The sequence below is a fragment of the Typopeltis vanoorti genome, chromosome 2, assembly GCF_054136105.1.
Source record: "Typopeltis vanoorti isolate ZY-2024b chromosome 2, IOZ_Tvanoo_1.0, whole genome shotgun sequence".
NCBI lineage: Eukaryota > Metazoa > Arthropoda > Arachnida > Uropygi > Thelyphonidae > Typopeltis > Typopeltis vanoorti.
Window position 1 is genome coordinate 18,110,386 of NC_143550.1, and position 19,767 is coordinate 18,130,152.

At 36.4% G+C, this 19,767-nt stretch overlaps 1 protein-coding gene across 4 annotated transcripts in view; it reads left to right on the forward strand.

Annotated features, from left to right (window-relative positions):
* LOC150108853 (uncharacterized) overlaps positions 1 to 19,767 on the forward strand; it is a 383,408-nt gene that overhangs the window by 209,577 nt on the left and 154,064 nt on the right. For all 4 annotated transcript variants that reach the window (XM_090403785.1, XM_090403777.1, XM_090403770.1 and 1 more), the window contains one exon: positions 17,049 to 17,134. In XM_090403785.1, coding sequence (XP_090259911.1) covers positions 17,049 to 17,134 — 86 coding nt within the window. The remainder of the gene's footprint in view (positions 1 to 17,048; positions 17,135 to 19,767) is intronic.

Genomic DNA, 19,767 nt, shown 5'->3' on the forward strand with positions numbered 1-19,767 from the left:
GTCACTTCTAGCTGTATCAGTCCTCCTAGATCTTGGGCTTCCTCTTGGTTTGTTTCCCCCTTTCATTATCTTTGAAAGTACTTCAGACAACTTTATTTTAATAAAGTTGCTTTACCACCTCCTTGATATTTATCTTCTGTATTTCTTACTGAAATCTTACCATTATTTTTGTTTAGCTGTTTTTATAGAGAGCTTAGCTCTCTTGCATTTTTCTCTGTATTCCCTTATGGCATCTGCCAGCTTACTTGCTAGGAACTTTTGATATGTTTTCTTCTTCTTTTCCAAGACTTCCTAAGATAACTTCTTGTATTCACCATAGTAGTTATTTTTCTATCCTAGCAGTAACTTCACCACATTCCTCCCAAGCTGAATCAACCACTCTAAGGTTTGTTCTTGTTTTCAAACTTTAATTTTTTTTCTTGAACCATATTTATATATTTGAGTCTACAGCTCACTAGCAAAAGTACCTGTTTTAGTAATCTTAGTGTTTTTATACAGTGATTGCCATGATAACTAAGGAAGATTCCTATAATATAATATGAGATTTCCTAGTTTTATAAAGCCTTATACACATAGCAAATTAGTATTGATAACAATATTCACATAATAATACAAATAAGAATATTCAGGGAATATTGAAGAAGTGATGACAATGTAGAGAACTTGGTAAAATGGTATGAAGCACATTAATAAACATACATAGAAAAGTGGTTATTTTATTGTATCAGACCATATTTGGACTATTTCCCACAAATTTGGTTTCTTTGGTTTGGGGAAAATGAAGTGCTGAAATAAATGTTGAGAAGTAAATAACAAATGTAATATCAGGGATGTGTTATGTTTATTTGATGAAAGATTTGAAGATTTAAATAGGAGATAGATTGTTATGATTGAGATCCAAATTGTTAAGAGGCTTGCTTGTTAGAAACATTGATATTTTTCAGAGTATAGAAAGAGGGGAGTGAAAAAAAGAAGCTATACCTGAAGTTGTAATAAAGGATGATGTAATAGCATGAGAGAACTAGTTTTTTACACAGAGAATAGATAAATGGCATATTATGGAAGCTGTGGGTAAATATAAAGACAGTGAATGAATTTAAGGTATAATATAGAGAGATATATCTGACTGTATTCTAGAATTCTTTCTGGTTAGCTACCTCTATTTATGAGTTGAGCACAGGTTATCATTCAAAACCACAACAATATGTGAGATGCTTAATGCCACTGTGAAATAATTGTTTTGTTGTTGTCATGTGCCATAATCTATGTTGACAGCAGTTTTGAAAATTGTCGCATTGATTTAACATATATAGTTTACTTTAACTACAGCAAACTTATTGGGACCACAGTGACATGTTATATTTGCTATGCTGAGCAGCGATTGTATCATGCTTGTAGAATACCATTTGTGAAATGATGCAGACATAGATGTAATAATAAAGTGTAATAGAGTTTAAGGAGTGTATTATTCCAAAAGAATATGTTAAAATGATAGTTCAACATAGATTTTTGTGGCTCCCACCCATGAAAGGCTTGTAAACCTATAAGTACATTCATACTGTGGTGGACTAAGGATTTTTTTTTTTTTTTTCATATTTAATAATTTTTGTAGTTTTTTTTAATTCATTTTTCACTGTCTTAGAAACCTTTTCCTAGAAACCAGATATTTTTTCAAGCCACTTCAGGCCTCCAATAAGCAGGGCTGTGATCTCACACCAGACAATGAAATCTATCTCCCACCAATTGATACATCCATTGGTGCACATGGATGTTTTGTGAATTGCAATTTTTTTTCTTCTAGTCTCACTTTGTGACATCCTTATCAAATATATTATTTCACATCTTATTAAAAATATATATTTAATAAGTCACAACCAAAGCCTACAAAATAATAAAATACATGAACAAACAAATAAAAGGTAAAAATACAAATAGTCGATTTAGAAAATTGGATAAGTTATTTTCAAAATCTCTGTACTGATGATAATAAAGAAGTAAAATTTTACACAAGAATAGAAAATGTCCAGAAATAAAAAAATGCAATATATAAGATGAAAAATAGGAAAACTCCAGGAAAAAACAATATAATAAAAATAATAAATAAATAATAAAAAAAATAAAATAAGTCAAATCACCCTCCATTTGGTGAGAGGGACCATGAAGAGATTACCTGGATGGTTGCCAGCAGTGTGAGGACCTCTGCGAAAAAAGGGTATATGTCGAACTACAAGGTTGGTGATTATAAAGAGCTCACGAGACAGCTTGCAGGTGTAGCATGGAATGAGGAGTTAACTGGAAAGGAGATCAATGTAGCTTGGAGGATATTCAAGAACTATCTAGTGAAAGCAATGTCTAAATGTATTCCAAGGGTCAAAAGGTTAAATAAGGTAGGTGTGAAATGGATGAATGAAGAAAGATTAAGTGTTCAATACAGAGAAAAGAGGCATTGTTTGGAGGCAGCATAAAAGAAGTGGTAATAACCAATTCCATGAGAATTACAAAGACCAGGCAAGGAGGGTGACTTGGTTGGTAAGGGAAGCAAAAGTAAAGTATGAGCAGGTTAGCTAATGAAGCTAAAAAAGAATCCTAGGGAGTTCTTTCGATATGTAGCCAGAAAAAAAAAATATATATATATTGAAAGGTGACACTGATTGGAGAAAATGGTATAAGGACAACTACTGTAGAAGATATAGTGGAGATACTTAATGAACAGTTCATAAAGATCTTTCATTCTTGTGAATGTGACATCATGGAGAGATTGAGAGCAGTTAATGGGGAGATGAGACTGACTGTAAGTGAGCAAGAGGTGTATGAAAGAGTTGAGCAAACTAGATGTTAATAAGGCTGTCAGATTTGATAATATAACACCATGTATTCTGAAGGAATGTGCCAGGGAGTTGACATATTTTTTTAATATGAGTCTTGCACTGGATCGAGTTCCAAAGGAGGGGAGGAGGGCAAGATTGTGCTGCTTCATAAGAGAGGTAATAGAACTCAGGCATCAAATTATAGGCCTATCTGTGTGTCAGGTGTTGTTGGAAAAGTTGGTGAGAACAACAAGACTTGAATAAATTGAGTGATTGGGCATGGCAATGGGGATGCGAGTTCAATGTTGCAAAATGTGAGGTTCTAAAATTTGCAAAACAAAGGTGGGAGGTAGAATTTATGCTTGGTGGGGATATATTGTTGCAGGTGGAGGAAATAAGGGATCTTGGGGTGATAGTAGATAAGGATCTGAAATTTAGGGGACACATTGCCAAAATTGTGAGGAAAATCCAAACATTATTCTGGGAATGATGCGAAGGACACTGACTTGTACAAGTAAGGAGATTCTTGTTCCATTGATTAGACCACATATGGTCTAATCAATGGAACAATGATTAGACCACACATGGAGTACTGCGCCCAGATTTGGTCACCTGGTTTTCAAAAGGACTAAGAGGTGTTGTAAAGGGTCCAGAGGCGACTGACTAAGGCAGTTTCTGATCTCTGGAATGTGAAATATGAGGAAAGGTTGAGAAGATGCAATTTGCAGAGTTTAGTGGATAGGAGGAGGGGTTATATGATAGAGACGTACAAGTTGGTAAGGAGTTGTTATAGGATCAATGTTGGAGAGGTTTTACAGAAAACGGTGGGAGATCAGGGGAGAACCAAAGGTCATTCCTGGAAGCTGTATAAGGAGGGTGTGTTTCCAGGGGGTGAGAAACAAGTTTTTTTTGCATGCATAGTTGTGAATGATTGGAATGCCTTATCTGAGAGTCTGCAGAGAATTTGAGTGTGTTTAAGGCACTGTATGAGCAGTTGTGTGTATGACAAAAGGACCTCCTAGATGAGCCTTTGACTCCATAGGGTCTTGGGATAATAATAATAATAAACATGGAACTATACTAACATGCAGGTGAAAGTTTAATGAAAGAGTTTTGAAATTCTTTAACACGATCTGGATTTCTTTGGAAAAGCTCCAAACACTTGGAAAAAGGAAATAAAGATGATTGTCATAACTATAGGGGAATTAGTCTGCTAAATGCCGGGTACAAAATCTATGCAGGAATATTAAAAGAAATTAAACAGTATTGTAGAGAACAAACTGTTAGAAAAACAAAATGGATTCCAAAATGGCTAATCTTGGAAAGACTCAATTTTTACTTTAAAATTATTAACCAGAAAGTGATGGCCTTTATTGATTATGATAAAATTAATAGACAAAAAATTATTTAAAATATTAACTGATCTAAATGGACCAAACAAGCTCTTGTTGTAGTCTATTCAAGAAATATATACAGGAAATAAAGTAGTCAAATTAAGACAAATATCAGAATGGAAAGACATATGAAGAGGAGTACAGTAAGATGTACCCTATCACCTCTACTTTGTTGTAGTTATATATATATATATATATATTAAGATCAGTAAAATCACCAAATGAAATTTCAGAACAATATAATATGAGCATATCAAAAGTAAACAAAAGTAATGACTTTCAAAGAAGAAAACCCAATAAAATAGTAAAATTGTACACAATGTGGATCCAACTGTGCCTTAAAATGATTCAGTGTGTCTACATTCACAACACACTCAAGCAATGCATTCCACTCACTAACCACTCTCCATGCAAAGAACCTTCTCCTCACTCCTCTCTGCTCACACTTTCTTTATACAATTTCCAGCGATGGCCTCTTGTTCTACCCCCCCCCTCTCATTTTATGAAAAATCTCTTCCATGTCAACCTGATAATCTTTCATGCCACCTCTAACCTTATATGTCTCAATCATATCTCCCCCCCCCCTTTCTTTCTATTCGTAAGGCTTTGCAACTTACGTTCTATCAATCTTTCCTCTTAATCCACATTCCAAAGACCACTGACAACCTTTGTGAATCTTTTCTGGATCCTTTCCAACATATCCTCATCACCATGAAAACCTGGCGACCAGATCTGTGCACAATAATTAATAAATAAATAAATTAATTAATAATTAATAAAGAGATTATGATGCCATTGTATAAGGCCTGTTGAAGGCCTTATACAGTGGCATCATAACCTCTTTATTTCTGCTTGTCATGGTTCTCTGGATCATTGCCATTAACCAATGTGATGTCTTCACAACTTGTGCAATGTGGCCCCTGAATTTAAGGTCTTTGTCTACCACAACTTCCAGATCTCTCATTTCCTCTACCACCTTTAAAGTTTCCCCACCAAGCATATTGTATACTTTGCATCCCATCATTGCTTAACAAATTTCAAAACCTTACACCTTGCATCATTGAACTGATAGTTCCACTTACCTGCCCCTTCATGCAAACTATTCAACTCCTCCTGCAAAGCCATAACATCTGTTTGACTCTGCATTACTCTCCCCAATTTTGCATCATCTGCAAACAGCTGCATATCACTAAACCCATCACAATATCATTAATATACAAATTGAACAACAATGGTCCCAAAACTGACTCCTTCTCTACACCGCTAGTGACCTTCCTCTTATGAGGTATCGCACTTCCATAATTCAAGTGCAACACTGTATATACCAGGGGCGAATATTCTGGGTGTGTGGTGCTCATCGACCAAATAGCAATATCACAGATATTATATTTTTGCATTTATTCCTTTAAAGACTCCCTTAATTTTTTCCAGATTCACATGATTCCTGAAATTAAACACAATATCCTAATGCTTCATGAAGAGGACACTTTTCGACGCATAAACATTGCATCATATTTGCATTAATTGCTGGGTGTGCATTCAAAATACATACACATTTGAGCCCTTTCAAAAGATGTACAGATGGTGCAGCAGATCAAATTTTTAGCATTCTAGTAGTTTTAAACCACTGAAGGCAAGGCAAGGTGAGCTCTGAGACACTGGAACCTAGAGGCTATGATTAGTTTTTGTGTCAACCAATCCACTTGAGTATTGTCATTTGTCATGAGTTTCATCTGTTTGGTGTGTGTGAACTGATGTAGTAGGCAAGATTGAGGAAATTAATATATAATTTTCAATAAATTTATGTCAACTTTTTTGCCTATATTTACAATGGGAAACAGTGTTATAGTTGAAGGAGGTAAGCCTCATCTTCTAAATTTTACCTCTGAGTAATTCAATATACCAACCAAATCAAATATTGCATTCCCCTTCATTATTGTTTTCTAATATACAGTATCTTAAAACAAATGCATTGTCCCCCACAGTGTGCAGATTTAGCTACAATTGCACTGGACCAAATAAGATGAGCACTGATGTGCCATACACTTTTAAAACTTTCATACATCAATTAAAAAAAAAAATTGCAATTATACGGTCAAACTGACGTGAATTTTGTAGCGCAGGTTGCATAAGCCACAACAGCACACCTAACTGAAATGAGCATGTGACACCACTGGTATATACACCTCCCCTATCCAAGGTGTTTGTCAAATTGTTATAGTACATAAGTAAGTTAGTAAAACATGAACTCCTCTTAACAAATCCATGCTGATAACTATAAAGAATACTGCTGTTTTCAGCCCAGTTCTGTATCCTACTTCTCACCAATCTCTTTAGTACCTTCACCACAACTCTAGATATACAAGTTGCCACTTTTATGTAGTAGAACAATTTTACCTTCTTTCCACTCCCTTGGAACCTGTGCTGTTGTAAGACTTAATAAACAGGTATGCCAATGCTACTGACAATTCCCTGAAACATTTCCTTAAGATGTGTGGTGATATGTCATCAAATCCTATTGCCTTATTAACATCCAGGTAATTTATTTCCTCAAATACCTCCTGCTCACTCACAATTAAGCCATCCTCTCCTATGTCCTCCACACTTAAGTTCCTCATGATTCCACCCCGATCATGATGAAACATCCTTATAAACTGATCACTGAATACCTCAACAATGTCTTCTGCAGCAGTTACCATTCTACCATTTTCATCCATTAACATCATCTTACCATGATCATTTTTCCATCTCCTTGCCTCATATCTAAAATAAAAAAAAATAAAAAAAAACAGGGTATTTCTTCACCTGATTTGTTCTGCTCATACTGCACTTTTGTTTTCCTTACTAACTGAGTCACTCTCCTGGCTTATTCTTTATGTGACTAATTACCATTATTCATCTTGTACTGCCTCCAAAGTACCTTCTTCCAGATTTCATGCTTTGTCCCTCATTCATCCATTTTACATCTACCTTATTCAGCCTTTTGGCTTTCAGAATACATTCACACATTGATGCTGTTATGTATTTTTTTGTCATGCAGCATTCATTTCCTTACTGCTGAACTTCTCATTCAGTGCTGTCTCCTAAGCTTGTCATAATCACCAGCCTTATAATTCCACATTTATCCTTTCCTCACAGAAGTGGCTAGCCTCGATCCACTGATCACTTCATGATCGCTTTCACCAACTCATACTCCACTTCACTTTGAACTCATTCACTAACATGGCACCCACAAATGGCAACCTATTCTGCTTGTTCACTACTCGCAAGCAAAAAAAAATCTCATCCTCACATCCTTGCTAACCATACTTTTGCTCAATTTCCAGGGATATACCTTAGTTTTCTTCCCCAAAACTTGTTTTGAAAAACTTCTTCTGCACATGTGCTACTTCAAAATGTAAAAACTGTTCAGGAAATAGACAAAAATAAATTTAACTTTAATACAGATTAATGAAACCATTCAGATTTTCCTTTAACAAAAGCAGAAATAAATACTTCAAGGATCTAAAAGTAATTAGAAGTATAATGCATACAAAACTAATCTCAACTTAAGGAATCGGATTTATATATCTGAGGAAACTGACACCTGTCCTACTCTGCTGCCACAGTAAACAGTAATTAAGCTTCAAATAAACTCACCATTAACAAATGTGTTTCTGATGCCATGAGCATCAGAAACAAAAGGATTGAGTTTGTTGCTTTATTATGATGTGACCTAGGATTGTTGGCATTAGTGAAACCTGGCTATCAGAATCAGATATGGTAACTGTGATCAAGTGTAATGGGTATACTATTTTTAGGAATGACTGAAGAGGTAGGTGAGGGAGGGGAGTACTACTAATGATACCAGATGACTTAAGTCAAGTTAGGGAAGAAACACAAGAAAACAGTGATGGTAACAATGTCCCATGTAGCAGTGAGTTTGAGGCTATTTGGTGTGGAGGCTAACAGAATGAATTTGAGAAAGTGAGTATGAGTCTATCAGGGGTTGCTACAGAAACGGTGGCTCAGTTGCAGGGGACAAAGAAATGCATTGCCAATTTAGCTTTATTTGTACTAAATGAGTGTTCATTATGGATGACTTTAATTATTTAAACATTGATTTGATAGAAGAGAAATCTCATGAGAAGAATGAAGAGGAATTTATGGAATTATTGTGAGGTCAAAATATTAGATTTGTTCATAGCATCAGAAGGGCTCTCTGTTAAGAATATGAGTATTTTACCACCGGTTGGTGACAGTGATCATGCTGTGCTTTCTTGGCTCTAATTATAAATATCTAATGGAAGTATCTAATTATACTGATGTTCCCATTAGAGCAGGTTACATGCTGAACTGTAAAGCTGGAAATTATTATCAACTTGGGTGAATTTTGTTCTTCTAGTAGTCTGTCCTCTACAGTACTGTTTAGCCTCTTTTGTAATATTTCTGCATATATTTTTTAACCTTCTTTTAGCAGACTAATTCTGCTGTAGTTATTGCAGTCATATTTATTAATTGGAATAACCAGTGTTTTTCCTTAAGAGTTAGTGTTTCCAGAAATCCAGACCATATTAAAATTTTTAAAGTCTTTTATTAAATGTTTTACCTACATTTTTGTACAGTTCCATATTTATATTGTCTTCTCCTAGTGTTTTCCTATTTTTCAACTTAGTTCTGACATGGTAATGTTTTCTGTTAGGCCATGCTTTGTTTTATAAAATTTTACTTAATTATTTCTTTTTATTTATTTATTTTGTATTTGTCTTTATTTTCTTCTCTTTATTTTTATTTATTTTAAAAATAGTTGGACAATAAAAACTAAATTCTGTCTTCTAATGTTCATTCATCCATCTGCATTGGCATTAAAGAGCTAAGACCTCTAATTATTTATATCATCATCATCAACAATCATTTTTAATCCACTGCTGGATGAAGATTTTTTCCAAGATTTCTCCACTTGTTCTTGTCCTGGGCTGCTTTTTGCCAAGGCAATCTGTGATTCCTGATTTCATTCCTCCATTCCCCGAATGGCATCCTCTAGGTCTTTTACAGCTTCTGGGATCCAGTGTATTTCTTTAGTCCACCATGTGATCACATCTTCTCCTGGTGTTTTCCAGTATGACTACTGAAATTAGTGACTATATCAGTTCTAAAGCCGGTACAAGAACTAGAGGGGAATCTGCAATTTTTGTATACCAATGCAAGAAGCATTCGAAATAAGAGAGAAGAATTTTTGGCATTAGTCAGTGCAATCTCACCAAAAGTTGTAGGCATTAGTAAAACTTGGCTGTCAGCAAAAGATGTGGTCAATGGAATTGAATGTGATGGGTACAGTATTTTCAGGGAGGATAGAGAAGATAGAACAGGGGGAGGAGTACTGTTGATGATAGCTGATGTTGAAAGTTTATTTTTCACTTGGTTAGAATATAATAAATTTAGTTTAATCCTTTATCCAAGTGTGAGCAAACAAAGTTTGCGCCTGAAAGTATCTTCAGGACTAAGGTAAGGTAGTGCAACACCAGGGCAACTCCTTGCAAAGGTGGAGCAAGATACTATCACTCCTATCTCAGTATCTCCCATAATGCAAAACACATCTCCTTGCGGATATGTCTAATGTTATGCATTAAGGGAAGGGCCACTACCCAGACTAGTTTCAACCTTTATTGAGGTCTCTTTGGTGGGAGCCAGGCCCAAGTGGAGATACCAGCCAGAAGCGTTAGCAAGGTCATCTCTACCTATAGGAGTTGCCAAATGATGTACCACCTTTTTAATAAATTACTCTGGATTTAGAGAAAGATGTTGAAAGTTTATTTTTCACTTGGTTAGAATATAATAAATTTAGGTTAATCCTTTATCCTTTATCCTCAATAAAGGTCGAAACTAGTCTGGGTAGTGGCCCTTCCCTTAATGCATAACATTAGACATATCCGCAAGGAGATGTGTTTTGCATTATGGGAGATACTGAGATAGGAGTGATAGTAGCTTGCTCCACCTTTGCAAGGAGTCGCCCTGGTGTTGCACTACCTTACCTTAGTCCTGAAGATACTTATAGGTGCAAACTTTGTTTGCTCACACTTGGATAAAGGATTAAACTAAATTTATTATATTCTAACCAAGTGAAAAATAAACTTTCGACATCTTTCTCTAAATCCAGAGTAATTTATTAAAAAGGTGGTACACCATTTGGCAACTCCTATAGGTAGAGATGACCTTGCTAACGCTTCTGGCTGGTATCTCCACTTGGGCCTGGCTCCCACCAAAGAGACCTTACCTTAGTCCTGAAGATACTTTCAGGCGCAAACTTTGTTTGCTCACACTTGGATAAAGGATTAAACAAAATTTATTATATGATAGCTGATGTGTTGCAGCCAAAGAAAGTAGTATATCAAGATGATAGACATGTGAATGAGAGTTCCTTTGAGGCGGTCTGGTGTGAAATAGTGACCAACGCAACCAAATATACAGTTGGATGCTGCTGTAGCCCAGGGGGTACAGAAGAAAATATTGAATTCATGCATCAGCAAATTAGTGCAATGAGGGCAGGTTTAGTGATTATTATGGGGGATTTTAATTATGGTGATATCAATTGGAAGGAGGAAATATCACGTAGCAAAAAGGAAATGGAGTTCATACATCTTCTACGAGATAATTACCAGGTCCAACATTCTCACACACCGTGTGAGAGTGTTGGATCTGGTTATTGGTTCAGAGGATATATGCATAAGTAAGGTGTCCTCGATACCTCCAATAGGTGAAAGCGATCATGTGATATTGACTTGGGAGATTACAAAATCTGTGGATTTTTCTGTTAAGAAGGGGTATATATGGAACTGCAGGTTAGGCAATCATAACAAGCTTCAGAGTGAGCTTGCAGCCATCCCATGGCAGAACATTGCAGGGGAAAGATGTTAGCAGTGCATGGGATAAAATCAGCGGGTATCTGAGGAAAGCAATATCATATTGTTTCCCCATGGTCAGGAAGACAAACAAAGCAGGCATTAGATGGATGAGCAGTAGTATCAAGCTTGATCTGCAAAAAAAGAAAATGTTATGGAGAATGTACAAGGAAAAATGATGTGACAGTACACCCATGAGCAGTACAAGGCTCAAGCTAGGAAGGTTACCAGCATAGTAAGAAAAGCTAAATCAGATTATGAGAAGACCTTAGCCAATGAGATCAAGGGTAATCCCAAAGAGTTCTTCTGCTATGTGGCAAGTAAGGAAGAATGACTTCGGAAGGATAACTTTAGTGGATGCTGATGGTATTGAGGTGACAAAATCAGATGTAATAGTTGAGTTACTGAGTGATTACTTTTCAAAAGTCTATCACCCAAGTGAGGATATCTCTGTACCTGTAGCAATAACTAATGTGAGAATTGAAGCTAAGAAATCAGAGGTATTTAATATATTGCAAAATTTAAATGCAAATACTGCTGTAGGTTTAGATGGAATATCAGCTCGAGTGTTGCGTGAATGTGCAAAGGAATTGTCAACTCCTCTCTTGGATATTTAACTTAAGTTTGAAATTTGATATGGTCCCTAGGAAGTGGAAGTTAGGCAAAGTGGTTCCTTCGCATAAGGGTGACTCTAAAACTGTGGTAGTTAATTACAGACCAATCACCATCTCAGGAGTAGTGGTACAAGTATTGGAAAAGTTAGTTAAAGACAAAATTCAAGAATGGGTGGATCAGGATATGATACTCTATAGAGGTCAAAATGGTTTTGTTAAAGGTAGATCTTGCCTTAGCAATCTATTAACTTTTCATAATAGAATGACATCTGAGTTGGACAAAGGAACTGGTACTTCTGGATTTTGCTAAAACTTTTGACAGGATACCCCATGGAACACTGTTACGCAAATTGGAGCAGATGGGAATGGATTCTAAATTGGTGATATGGATAGGAGAATGGCTCAGGGAGAGACACCAGAAGATGGTGTATGGAGGAGCCGAGTCCAGAATGAGGCAGATGACCAGTGGTGTGCCTCAGGGCTCTGTGCTTGGGCCATTGTTGTTTAATTTGTATATAAATGATATAGGAAATGGCTTAAAGGGAGATATACAGTTGTTTGCTGATGATGCAAAGTTGGGTAGCACAATAAAAAATCAAGCTGATGTTGAAAGCTTGCAGGATGATTTAAATAAGCTGGTAGAATGGGCAATAGGTAATGGATGTCAGTTCAATGTGGAAAAGTGTAAAGTCATGCATTTTGGGATTAAAAGATTACCAGCTGTGTACTACATTGATGGAACAGTACTCCAAGATTTTGATGAGGCTAGGGACTTAGGGGTGTTGGTAGATAGGAAGATGAAGTTCAGGGGACACATGGCTAAGGTGTCCAAGATTGCACATAGGATTACTTGGTTGTTTAGGAACACACTGACATCCAGAGATAAAGAGGTTATTATTCCCTTTTATAAAGCATTGATACTTCCACATTTGGATTACTGTGCTCAGGTCTGGTCACCTGGATTCCTTGGAGATGAGGAGGCTGTGGAGATGGTTCAGAGAAGAGAGAAGTTAAGTTGGTGAGTGATGTAAAAAATGCTCCCTACATTGATAGATCGAGAGCTTGTGGATTGCAGAGGTTGGTTGATAGGCAGAGAAGAGAGAATATGATAGAAACATTTAAATTACTGAAAGGTTTTTATAGGATTGATGCAGGGAAATGTTTCAGCTGCGTGATAGTGATGGAAGAACAAGAGGTCATCCCTGGAAATTAAAGAAGAGTGTGGTTAACAAGGGTGTGAGAACAAGGTTTTTTGCCTGGAGGGTGGTGAACGAGTGGAATTCATTGCCTGACTTAGTTGTGAGCTCTTCGTCTGTAAATGAATTCAAGAAGAGATATGAGAGATATTGTTTTGCTTGTTTGGATCTCCCGCAGTGAGTCTATTATTATTATTATACCCATAATAATAATAATGGCTTGCCCATTTCCATTTTAGGGTTTTCACGTAGATAATAATGTCTTCCACTCTTGTCATTTCTCTTATCCATGTATTCTGTTTTTTGCTCCTTCTTGTAATTTTCATCATGCATCTCTGTGCTTCTGTGAGTGGTCTCCAGACTTTGGATGTCCCTCTCTCTGGGTAAGGATCCAAGTATCCATTCTGTAGGTAAGAATTGGTAGGATGCACTGGTTAAACACCTTTCTCTTGAGACATGAGGGTAATCTTCTCCTAAAAATATTCCGGTTATATTATGGTCCATGCCAGTTTCACATGTGTCTATTTTTACCTGAATTCTGATATTTGTAATCTTTTGACTCAGGTAGATGTAGTTATTCACATTTTCCAGCATTACATCTGCAATACACATATTTCTGATTTATCTGTGAAATTGTACATTACTTCAGTCTTCTCCAAGTTCATTTTCAATCCCACTTCTTTACTTTTGTGGACTAGTATCAAATCATATTTTGTAATACAAGTGGAATATTGGCAAAAATAATGATGTCATCAGCAAAATGTAGATGGATAAGGCAGTCCCCATTCATTTTGATTCCTTTTCATTCTAGTTCATTGCTAGAAAAACACTCTTTAACACATTAAAAAGTTTTGGTGATATGGTGTCATCTTGGTGTACTCCATTCCCAATTTTGACGAGCTTTGTGTCTTCACAAAGCTTGAATGTTGCTGTTGCATCATAGTTGTTGGTGATAATTCTAATTTAGTTGTCATCTATGGAACAAGACTTCAGGGAGTTAGTAACTGCCAATGTTCTTATGGAATCAAATGCTTTCTCATAGCCTATATTTAGTTCTCTCTGGTTAAACACCTTTCTCTTTAGACATGAGGGTAATCTGCTCCTAAAAATGTTCTGGTTATATCATTGAAAATTAAAATGACTCAAAATGTAGAAATAAGGCATCAAAGGACATCTTACATGTGAGGCAGATGGAGAATATACTAAGGACTTTTGAATGACGAAAATGTAAGGACTCACAGAGAAGATGGGCAGCCTTCTGAGGGGATAGTGCAGAACATCAGTAGAGTGGAAGTAAAAGGAGGCTATGAAGAGGATGAAGAATGGAAAATCGGTGGGTCCTGACAACATCCCAGTGGAGGCATGGAAGGCACTAGGTGAAGAAGGAATTGACCTGCTGTGGGACCTGTTCATGAAAGTTTGCCAACAGGAAAATATACCCGAGGAATGGAGGGGAAAGTACTCTTGTCCCCATCTACAAGAGTAAAGAGAATGCACAAGACTGTAAGAATTACAGAGGAATAAAGTTGATGTCCCACACAATGGAAATCCTAGAAAGGGTTCTTGATGGAAGATTGAGGAAGGAGGTGTAGATTGCAAAGGAGCAATTTGGCTTCATACCTGGTCGATCAATGACAGATGGTATCTTTGGGTACGACAGATGATGGAAAAGGTTCGAGAGAAACAACAGGAGCTACATCTGGTGTTTATTGATCTGGAGAAAGCGTACGATAGAGTGCCAAGGCAAGAAGTCTGGAGGTGTCTGAGGGAGAAGAAGGTACCAGAGAAATATATCAGGTTGGTGCAGGAGATGTACAGAAATGTGAAGACAAGAGTTCAGACCTGCCTGGACAGACGGAAAGTTTTCAAGTGAGTTGACTTTCATCAAGGGTCAGCATTAAGTCCATTCCTGTTTAATATTGTGATGGAGGTGGTGATGGAGGAGGTGAGAAAAGATGTGCCTTGGACAATGGTTGTATGCAGATGACATCTTGCTGTGTGCAGAGTCAAGAGAAGAAATGATTGAAAAATGAAAAGTCAAGAGAAGAATGATTGAAAGTACTGGAAGAGAGAGGTATGAGACCGTGCAGAAGTAAGACAGACTATAGGTGATATGATTGAGACTTTTAAACTGTTGAGAGGTGGTTACAGGGTTGACACTGGGGAGTTCTTTCGCTTGGTTGATCAGCGGGAAGGAGTGATGACAAGAGGCCATCCCTGGAAGTTACGAAAGGAAACTGTGAGCAAGAGGGTAAGGAGTGGTTTCTTTGTGTGGAGGGTGGTTGAGCCGTGGAATGCATTGCCTGATGGAGTGGTGGGAGCGAGAACGGTCAGTGGGTTTAAGGAGTGGTATGATAAACTTTGTGTTTCTCAGGGGGGGACTTCCCCTCGATGAGTCTTGACAGACTTTATGTCTTAGAAAGGACCTCCCTCGATGAGTCTTTTGACTCCTTGGAGGCCTGAATAATAATAATAATAATAATAATAATATGTGTTGCAAAGTGGACTGCGGCCAGGAGACAGATCTGGAGCTTGAAGGAAATGTCATTAGAAAGGTTAGGAACTTTAGATACTTAAGTTCAACAGTGGAAGAGGATGGAGAGGCTGCGAAGGAAGTGAGATGCAGGATACAAGCGGGATGGAGGAACTGGAGAGAGATGGCTGGAATGCTATGCGATATAAGGGTGCCAATCAGTCTGAAAGGCAAAATCTATAGGACAGTATTTAGACCAGCTATGACATATGCTATGGAAACTGGCCCTGAGGAAAAATAACATCAGCAGGATGGAGGTAGCAGAGATGAGAATGCTTAGGTGGATGTGCGGTGTGACCAGAAAGGATCGTCTGAGAAATGGGGGGAATGGTGAAAGTTAAGTACTTAGGAGCGAAGATACAAGAGGCAAGGTTGGGATGGTTTTGTTATGTGATGAGGAGGGAAGACGAATATGTGGGAAGAAAGGTCATGTCATGCAGATGGATGTGCAGGGGATGAGGAAGCATGGGTGGCCAAAGAAGAGATGGAGGGAGCTGGTAGAAGAGGACTTGAGGATGAAGAACTTGGATGTGGTTACAGCCCAAGAAAGGAGGATGTGAAGGAGACTCACCAAAAACAGCAACCCCACTTAAGTGGGACAAGCAGCAGAAGAAGAAGAAGATTAATCTTGTAAAAACTCTTCAGTAATTTGAATGTCTCAATCATATCACCCCTTTTCCACTCAACCAATTTCTATAACCCACAGATCTTCAACCTGTTCTTGTAAGGTTCATTCCATAGACCAGCTATCATCTTGGTCACTCACCTCTGGATCCTCTCTACCTCCTCCCCATTGAGAATTTTAGTGTTTTATCGAGACTTTGAGAACATTGAGAATTAGTGTTTTATTTTTTGTAATAAACTTATCAACAGTAGTTTGAACGGCACTTGCCTTCTTCTCATCGTGTAACTTACGATATGGAGTGATTGAATGATGTGAAGACATAGTCATACTCCTTCATAAGTTTGGATCAGCTTCTAAAATTTTATCCTTTGAGCTTTCAATGTCATTAATTATCTCCAGGAGTTTCTTTAATGTGATTTTTGCTGTATCATTTCTTTTGGGAAATCTTTATCCTCTTCATCATAACCACTTTCCTCATTTTCTATTGATTTCCAGTGACTTAACGACTTTGAAAGAAGTGACATGATTGGTCACTGGTCATGATATGTATCTGTTATTTAGTGATTTGTGGACTGAAGAGCTTGTACTTTATACAATTACAAACAGTTAATATACTGAAATTTGAATCATGTTATTGGGGACCAGTGTTATTTGACTAAACCATAATAAAGGAAATTGATGCATATCAGAATCATGCAAAGTGAGGACTGCCTGTATGTAATCTAAGATTCCATACAGTTTCCTCATAGAAATTCTTAATATATCAGTCAGTAGCAGTTGCCAGTATTTTGTATCAGTTCACAATCACTGATAGAGAAATCTGGCAACATTGATGATGGCTTAATTTGCTTGAATGATGATATCCCATTGCTAAAATCACAATACGAAGTGAATATTCATATATCTAGATGTACTGATGATTGAATGAATGAATTAACATTACTTGTATATACTCAATGCAATATTGTTCTGTCATCATTATTATTACATTTATATTGCAGGTGCATTTAATGGAAGAGATCGTGCTGGTTTAGCTGCAGACCCTATCTGTCCAAACATGGCAGTGTGTACTTGTGTTAATGGGAAAGTAAGTTTCTGCCTAATATACATTATGTTGAATATTATACTTTGTCAAGAAATTATATTCTTCTTTTAATCCTATATCTAAGTGCAAGCGTAAATGTGAAGCAACTTGGCCACTAGTCTGTATATATAGGCTATTACTTCACATCAAAACTAAATTGGAGTTTTTTTTAAATAAACAGTTGCAAAGTTCTAACAGTTCTCACAAAACTGGAATTTTTCATACACATATTGTGAAATGCTTGGGTATTGTTCATTATTCATACTAGTGCTTCACTGTATTAACAACACCAACAGAAGGAAGAAGAAAAAAATCAGATTAATTCTTTTAAACTTACTAATATTTCACTAATTTTCTACCCAGCATCTTCAGAGCACAAATTATAATTGTGATAAGCATATGGACCTCATCAAAATCATTGTAAACAATTTATAACTGAAGCAGAACTAATCTCCTAACATAGTGCCCTCTGTGGGCCAGATAACTATAAAGTTAATTTGGAGAAGGCTGGCTATCTGGTATCAGAATGACTGTCTCCCAGATCTTTGGCAGATCAATGTTGAGGTTAGGAGAGTACTTCATAGCTAATGTTGATTCCAAAAACAGTCCTCTCAGACCTATAGTGACTCCTATGTAATGTGTTCTTATTCAATGCTATGTAAGAGAGTACCTAGAACATGATCTACCAATCCTGACTTGCCCATACGGTTGATCGCTGATGTAATTTTTTGTGTTCAAGGCAGATGATATAATTTTTTTGTGTTCTTTCTCAAATTTCATTCCAATTTTAAAAAGACAAAGATATGCCAAATCATAACAAATAATGAATTTATTAAACCTAAGCCAGTTAATTTTATACATATCATATAACAAATTGTAGCCAGAGTTTCAGATCTTTTAATTTTAAGACACATCATTTGATAGGTGATACACTGGCATACAGAGCATTTGCAAATTTTAAATGCTTTGTTATTACTAGTAATCTGTGAATGGTTTGATGTGCAATAATGATGGCTGTTTTATGCATATTTTTTGTCTGTAGCTGTTTAAAATCTGTTGTGCCTCTTCACAGAATAGTATTTTACTCATTTTGCAAAATGCATGAGCACCTGGTAATTTGTTTTATGCATCTGTATGCATAGAAACAGCTCTGCTCTAGCTGTGTGGATTTGATTGAAATATGTTTTTATAATAAAAATATGTTAAGACATAAGCTTTGACTCAGATCAGACTGTTAACAGTTGCAAATTTAACAAAAGATTTCTAAATATAGATGCAAGAAACTTCCCAAAATATAGGAAACATTAATCCTGAGAGAGCCCAATTTATAACTGAGGCCTCTTACAGACATCCACAGAGGATTCCTCACCTAGATAGGACTTTAGGGTCATATTCACGTTTCATTTAGTATTGTGTGTGTGTGTGTGTGTGTGTGTGTGTGTGTGTGTGTGTGTGTGTGTGTGTGTGTGTGTGTGTGTGTGTGTTAGTTTATACTCCCTGAATATGTCACTGTGACCAAGATAAAATACTGGAAGAATTAAAATAGTTTTTAATCTTTTTCCAGTGCTATTCATACTTTATTAAACCTCCAATTTCAGTTCTTACATTCTGATCTTCTAAAGCAGGGATTAGCAAACTTTTTCAGGACCGGAGAGTAAATATTGTAGGTTTCACAAGTTAAGAAGCAAAATTGAGAGTATCCCCTACTTATAAGATAGGAAACACAATTAATACAATCTTTTATTTAAAAAAATACAGAATATAGTTGTATACAGCTTTTTGAGAAACTCAAAGTATGGAATTCTTTGAGATATAATCATGCATAAATTGAATTGGAGTTCAAATTTGGTGTTCTCAATCATCAAAATCAGTTGGAAATGCTTGTCAGATGAGACTGATGAGCTTTTATGTATTTGCATGTACAAAATGTCTTTTAGCATGCCGAATATTGGTACAAATATGTACCAATTGTCACTGACGTTTATTCATGGATATATGTAACTAAGAAATCCATGGCATTTAAAATACTATGAAGTTTGCACTGAGTGCAAGTGGCATCTATGCAGCTTGCAGCAATGACAGAGTAATATATGTAAGCAAATGGGCATTGGCTACATCACACTAACACTGTGGACATTGGAACAATTTCATGATTCTGTTGCTACATTCATTTGGAAACCAACCTGCAGGCCACAGTTTGCTGACCCCTGTTTTAAAATATACCTAATTATAATACCCCACCTATGCCTTGGTTGTCATCTTCTAAATCTTTTTCCTGTTATTTTTGCTTTAAACACCTATTTTTCTCATCTTATATTTCTCATTCTGAGCATCTTTATCTGATTCAGCAATAGTAATGCCTTTTGGTTTAGGATTTTTCATCATACAAAACATGTGGTATAAGTGGAGAATATAGCTAATAGAGTTAATGCATAGATTATTTTCTGATATATTTGTTTTTACTATAGTTTTGGTATTGAATGCCATTGCTCACCTAATTTTCCTCATAACTCATTTCTAATAGTCTTCAATCTTTGATTAACTGTTTTGTTTTTATATCAGGCATGAGAGTTGTAAATTATAACTGTTTGAATAATGTCTTGTATTCTGACTCATGAAATTTCATGAAAGAATCA